The sequence below is a fragment of the Lemur catta genome, chromosome 7 (assembly GCF_020740605.2).
Source record: "Lemur catta isolate mLemCat1 chromosome 7, mLemCat1.pri, whole genome shotgun sequence".
NCBI lineage: Eukaryota > Metazoa > Chordata > Mammalia > Primates > Lemuridae > Lemur > Lemur catta.
This window is the reverse complement of record NC_059134.1, coordinates 32495905-32503098: the sequence shown is the minus strand read 5'-3', so window position 1 is coordinate 32503098 and position 7194 is coordinate 32495905. Positions and strand designations below refer to the sequence as shown.

Below are 7194 nucleotides of genomic sequence, written 5' to 3'. Positions count from 1 at the left end.
CCAGAGAGTCCCAGCCGAGAAGAGACGTGCATGAAAAACATTCCATTTTTCTGCCGGACACCTGTGCCCACTGCCCCAAGCACTGCCCTTCTGGCCTCCTTCATCAGCCCTGTCCCTCCTGCTCCTGAAATGGGCCACAGCACCGAGAAAAAGGGTCCTCCGGAATGGGGGAGGGAAAAGAAAGGAGTCGTCTTCCATCCCCTTCCTGTTTTACTTCACACGCTTCTCGTTCCTAGCTCTGCCTCACGCCTTTCAAAGAACATACTGGAGGCCGCGTTCAGTTTTCACTTCTCAGTCTTCCCCATCCTGTCCGGTAGCCTAAACTTTGTCCGTTATTTAAAATAACCCTTTCCGCCCTGCCCCTCTTCCTGGGGTGTTTCAACTTCTCTGGCTCTCTTCCCCCACACCTTTACCCCTTCCAGTTCTTTCTTCCTGCACTGACAGGAAAGGACCCGCCCGCCCCCGGGGCTGCCCTTTGCTCCTCTCCCCTCCTCCCGCCCCTCGTCCCTCGCTGAGCCCCTTCACCTCAGCCATTCCCGCGTCAGGCTCTCCAGGTTCCCGGGCTGTTTGCTGGTGAGAAATCTCTGCTGCAGCGAGGACCGGAGTCCCCCGCGCGCAGCCCAGTGGCAGAAGAGGGCTAGGCTGAGAGGGAAGCGGGGACGGCAGGGGCGGGAGGCAGCCCGTCCTCCCCGAGAGCCCGCAAGGATGCGGCAGCGGCCCGGGGGCACGGGGAGGGCCTGACCCCCGAGCCCCTCGTCCCGGCTTGCGGACCCAGCCCGCCGGCCAGTTTCCTGACAAGTGCAGCCAAGAAGCAGAGGTGACTGGAAAGCCAAGAGAAGGGCGCCGGGGGGTGCCCATTCCCTGAAGTCGGTCCCCCTCTGCGAAGCGAGGTAGAAGAGAGGAGGGAGTCAGCGAGGGGTGAGGAGAAGGAAAAACCCGTCTCCAGACTGGCTCCGAGCGTCGGAGAGACCGGGGCGCTCCGGTGAGCACCCAGGGGGTGACCCCGGCCGGGCGGTGGGCGAGGGGCGCGCGGAGGGAGCGCGCGCCGGGGAGGGGACGCGGGGCGGGCAGCGGCGCTCCGGCGGGCGCAGGCTTGGGGGCATGTCGGCGGGTGCGAGCCGGGAGCGCGTGCGGTGGCCGCGGCGCCAGTGTTTGTGTGTGTGTGAGGAGGCGAGGGGCGAGCGCCAGTGCGAGTGAGGCAAAGACAGAGCGCATGTCTCGTCCCTGCGAGCAGCCACTAGACGCTCCACCACCATCTTTTGCATGTGCAACATTTGCAGCCGGACAGAAAACCTCTCCCAGGGCTATGGAGACTGCGGGAAAAATCTGGCAGCTCGCGATGGATTGCTGAGGGAGAACTAGTCATAATCTTAAACCACCCAAACCTCTCTCTTTTCTTTCTTTCTTTTCTTCTTCTTCTTCTTCTTTTTTTTTTTTTTTTGGTTGTTTTTTAATTTTAGCGCCATCGTCTTCAATGCCTCTCTGAACAGCCTTTAGGAAGAGTGTGAGAGAAAGAGAGAGAGCGCGCACCAGGGAGAGGAGAAAAGAAGATGAGGATTATTTGCAGACAGATTGTCTTGTTATTTTCTGGATTTTGGGGACTCGCCATGGGAGCCTTTCCGAGCAGCGTGCAAATAGGTAAGCTCTGCCCCGGTGGGGTGTGCATGTGGCTGGCTGTAGCAGATCCGAAAGTGAGTTAAATGAGTTCCTTATAAGCAATTCAGAGAAATCTTTGGCGGCTCCCTTCCCCTCTGCTTCTCTTTTCTCCCTTTCTCTCCTTTACAAAAAGACTTCCTCTTTGGTGCAGGTTTCTCTGGACTATACCCAGGGCAGCCCACCCATCCTTCCTCAGCTCATACCCCGTTTTCCCCCTTGGCTGTAGTCGCTTAAGTAGGACTGGAATAAGTTGGGGGAAAAAGCCTTCGTGGGGTTTGATTGTATTTTATATGATATTTCTTTTCACCCCCTTTTTTTAGAGCATGAAGGGATGTCGAATTTGTTTTAAAAACAAATCCACTTCTTCCCATATTGTACGCCGCAGCTTTCTTGCTTTTACAGAAAGACAGTGTTTGGGCAAAAAAGCATTTCCACCGTACCCCCTGCCTTATCTGCTACCGGTTAGCAGATTCTAAAGTTAGATCCCTTTCCAGGAACCTTCTCTCCTTTTATTTTGTTTTCCTCTTGAAGCTTTTGCCCTTAGTTCTCCGCTTCGACTCTATGTCCAGGGACCCCCTCCATCCTTTGCTTTTCTTGCTATTCTCCTCTCCTGTCTTTTAATGGGACGCAGCTATTGAATTTCTTCCAGCTAAGCCCAGCCTCAACACTGCATCATTTCTCGTAGACTGTGCACAAAACGGAGCTAATTAGGCTGAGTCCACGAGCTGCAGAAAAACAAAGTTCATTTCTCCTTTCTGATTTCTCTCTTCCTTACGTGTCCCCACAACCCTTCATTCCTGTATTTTAATGTAAATCTCTTTACCGTTCACCTGCATTCAGCTTAGAGAGAGATGCCCTGAGCTGGCTGGTGTAGCAGTGTGCTGGGAATCACAGGGAGGGCAAGGGAGAGGAAGGAAAATACATTAAATGGTCTCAGAGGTCATTGTGATCATGACAGATTGGGACAAGAAAAAGCTGAGCTGCTCTAAAGACTAAAATACTAAGTATGCACCTGAGGGACAAAGGGCAGTTTCCCAAGATGTGGCAGGGATAGCTCCTTAATTGTATGTGCTTGTGAATGGCAGTGGATTTGACAGTGCTTGGGGTGGGTATAACACTTACAAGAGGAAATATTGAATGTGCTTTTCCTGCCGTTTCGAATAGGTGGTCTCTTCATCCGAAACACAGATCAGGAATACACTGCTTTCCGATTAGCAATTTTTCTTCATAACACCAGCCCCAATGCGTCGGAAGCTCCTTTTAATTTGGTACCTCATGTGGACAACATTGAGACAGCCAACAGTTTTGCTGTAACAAATGCCTGTAAGTAAAACATAAGTTATGGATAAATTAGAAAATAGTGAAAATAAGTCAATAGAGTCCCCCTCCTCTTTATTATCATTACATTTTTTAGAAAGAAATTAAAGATTCCCACAGTTGCCTGCTTCCAGAGCAAATCAGAGTTGAAAACAAGATTTAGTTTCAGGGATATTCAGTTGGCTCTTTTCTCTTTCTTTCTTTCTCTTTTCTTTCTTTCTCTCTTTCTTTCTTTTTTTCTTTTCTTTCTTTCTTTTCTTTTTTTCTTTCTTTCTCTCCCTCTCTCTCTCTTTCTTTCTTGTCTCTCCCTCCCTCCTGCCTTTCCTCTCTTCCTCTTTTCTTCATTTGGTGTCTGGATAATTCAGTTTAAATTCTCCTTTGACATTTCAGTGTTATTCCCATCATCTGAATGCCAATTTAGTGAAAATTGTACTCAATCTAGTTTTTGATTTTGTTTCTTTAATTTTTCTCATTTGCTTTTCACTTGAGTAAGCATAAGTCTTGCTTTTAAAGAAGACACATGCTCTTTTACACTGGTGAGGGCAATGGAAGTCTTGCTAATAGTGAGAAAGAGAGGAGTGGTGGGGTGGAGGATATATATTTGAGTCGGTTGGTTGACGCTGCAGATGATCTGGTGATGTCACTTGAGGCTGCCCTGCTCTTATATTCTGGGTTGTAAATGTCTCTTACTATCACGTAATGCATATATCCTGTGGATATAACTCCATGAATCTTTACCTTGGTGCCAAATCACGTTAGTCTCCGATCCACCTGAATTCACAAACCAACCCAGCTGAATCTATTATCCCACAGGAGGAAACTAAACTGGTGACCTCACCTAATGCTATAAGAAAACAGTTGTACAGTGTTCCCCACCAAGATACTGTATAACTTAATGTAAAAAAGTACAATCAACTGTGCATTAATTTAAAACACTTTAAGACATGATCAATCAATAGCATTTGTATTGCCTTTTCATTCTTGAAGGAAGTGCATGTTTCACATACCTCCTCAGTGTTATATGCTAATTTACCACTGTTCTAAATGTATATATTAAGATAATGGTTATAGATTATGTAAGACATATAGGAATAGTTGCTACATAAAATTTTGCATATTTTTTACAGCAGTAATAAAATGTTTAATCTGAATTGTAAGTATTTTTATTATGTCAAGTTGGGTATATTTTCATTTTAAAAATCCTCTTAGTACAAAAAAGTGTACCAAACAAAGAAACAAGTGAAATTGAAAACAGTTTTTAAATGTTTGGACAACATCTATTTCATCAGTCTAAATATTTTAATTAATATTTATTTGCCGCTGATTTGTCTAATAGGTAACATGATTACTGTATCTTAATTTTTGGTGTCTCCTTAACTATTACTTCTTTTTAGAAGTTAAAAAGTTTCATGAAGAGGGTGAAGCATTTGGCAGCTTTGTAAACTATGACAATTATATTATTTTCCAGGAAAGCTATAGTTTCTATGAGTTGCTACTTAATTAAAAATAATTTGATGTATTTATTGGTAAAATTAATGTTACATTGAAGCAAAGGGGAGTTATTTTTAAGTAGAAATGCATATAAATTAGAACTAGGTTTGTGGATATTTATTTTTGTAAATTTTATAAGTTATTTTATGTTCCAAGTTTTAAAAGGGCTGTCAACATTTCAAGTAGTTCTAGGGAAAGCATTCTCCTTAATACAAGAATATCATTAGTTTATTTAAATATTCCTCTCATGTGTCTCCTAAGATTCTGTCAATACAAGCATCATTTTCTTTAAAAATAATCCATAATGTGTGAAGATACTTTGTCAACAATAAATTAGTTTTAAAAAAATTAATTGTTATTAAACTTTGAAAGGTTTTCTTAAAAGTGGCAGGCATTTTAGTTTTTTGTGTGTGTGTTTTTACAAATTAAGATCTTAAATGTTCTAAAATTTGTGTGATGGCTTCCAGCTATGTAAACTATATAGTACTAATTCTTTCTTCCTCCATATTGTTTGTTAACCTCATTTGGAATAATTTTAACTAGTATTTTTTATTTATGTAATAAAAACATATATGAAATAAAATGTTACTGGTAAAGTACCTGTAAACATGAGAAATTGATAGGAAGCTGCATATAGGATTAAAAAAATAGAAAAAGTATGAAATATAGAGAGTATACTATTCTTTAAGAGATTAGGATTGATAAAATTGACATAAGTAAACTTAGTTTATTTTGAACCCAAGTATAACATAATGTTAGTGATCTAATATTTTTATAATCACATATAATTCATTTTGTGTAGGTATTTAAAAATATTTTTTAAAACAATTGTAAATAAGAAGAAATCATTTTCTAGCAAAGAAAAGGAAAATTATTTTGACAAATGAGTATGCTGAACATCCTTAAGGCAAATCTAAGCAGAATTTGGGGAAATCAATAGAGAGTGTGGGTCAGGTGATCGGTGTTTGTTGAATAGACTGACCGAGAGCTACACAAGCGTGATTTTCCAGTCTAATTAAAGGTGAAACGTAAGCAGTAAGTATAAGGCAACCTCATTTATCAAGCTCTATGCCTTTGGGTACAAAAGGGTAAAAATAGGTCTTAAACCTTAGTATTCTGGAGAATTAACATGGAACTTCTTCCTCACTGAGATACAGACTGGATTTTTAAATTTGTCACATTGGAGTAAATATAAAGACATAATATTTGGCTGATTAGGTTTATTTTAATGGTGATTTTCCTATAGTGGCTCCCTGTAAAACTGCAGGGTCTGGTCTGTCTGTGAATAAGGGCCATTAAAGAGGATATGTTTAATTGTTTGGTGGTGTGTACATACACACAAAAAAGACAGATTAAAGAATAAAGTTTCTTGGTCATCTAGTGGACAGATAATTTAATGCTGGTTCTTCTGCCTCAAAATTCAATTATTGCTCTAAGAATACTTTGGGCAATCAAACTATTCTAATGTACAGAGTTTACATACTCATAAGTCAAAACCTGATGAACTCAAACTTAGCATTTTTGGTATAAATTCCAAGTTCCTGGAGGGGAAAAGTAATTTTGCCTTATAGTTTAATTTTACTTTCAACAATATTTGTGTAAGATTAAATTAAAATATTGTTTTCCATTATTAACTATTCACATTGTTGGAAAGTCACACTTTGATAAATATTAAGCTGAAATTATATGAAAAAGATAATATAAACTTATGACCTATTTTAATAACAAAAAATATGAGTGTAATAAATAGCCCTTCTAGTCAAATTTCAAAATGTAATACATTTCTTTGTTGTGATCTATCCAAAGTATGGAGGATGAAAAAATGTATATTTTAAAAATAAATTCAGCTGGACAATTTTTAAAAATTAAAATGTCATATAATTGTATTTCAGGTAGATACCAAAACAGCTATCTTTGCAAACAGACATATTTGTTAAATTGGATATGTTCTGTGCAAAACATTTGAGACAAACTCAAAGCAGCCTATTTTCTTGTATTTTCCCAATAGTTAGTAGATAGAGATATTTTAGATTGGAGGATAATGTAAGTTAAATTAGACCCAAAATAATCATCAAAATACTAAATTAATCTATCCCCAAATTTTCTAAAGGATAAAAATATTTGACACATTGCTATTATTGGTTTAATTCAGCTACATTAGAAATCCTGTAAAAGAATCAGTCTTTTAAAAAGGTCCTCCCTGTACAATAAAATCCACAAATACTTAGTTTCTGAAATGATCAATTTAAATTTCAGATAGCAGTAGAAATTACGTAATAAAACAGATCAAGTATTCGTGTCTTGCCACTTTAATGAAATAAAAAAATTTTGTGGGATATTTCCAACTTTTAAGACTTTGATAGAAAGGACAAATTGATTAATATTTTTCTTTTCTTTTTAATGATGTATTTATCTTGCTCTCCTTTTCTGTCTAAAATTGTTCTGCTCAGTTGTTTAAAAGATGATGGATTGTGAAGTTGTAACAATCATAAATAGAGTAGATATTATTATCCCCTTAGTAATGATGAGAAAGTTGTTATTTTTAAAGTTAAATATGAGGTCTATGTGTGTCTAATTTACTTGTCAACTCTAAATACACAAGATGAGTAGTACTTGTAAAAGTACCTTGGTATGTAAGACAGAGTTGTTTAGTTAATTTAGATACATTGAAAATGTGACATTATGTTCAGTAGGCTCTGCAGAATTTTCCACTTATATGCTAGGAACATA

At 39.4% G+C, this 7194-nt stretch overlaps 1 protein-coding gene across 3 annotated transcripts in view; it reads left to right on the top strand.

Moving 5' to 3' along the window:
* The first annotated feature begins 1503 nt into the window (after positions 1-1503).
* Positions 1504-7194, top strand: part of GRIA4 (glutamate ionotropic receptor AMPA type subunit 4) — a 345257-nt gene continuing 339566 nt past the window's right edge. For all 3 annotated transcript variants that reach the window (XM_045556700.1, XM_045556701.1, XM_045556702.1), the window contains exons 1-2: positions 1504-1638; positions 2821-2979. In XM_045556700.1, the coding sequence (XP_045412656.1) occupies positions 1551-1638; positions 2821-2979 (247 nt within the window). In that variant the 5' untranslated portion in view covers positions 1504-1550. The remainder of the gene's footprint in view (positions 1639-2820; positions 2980-7194) is intronic.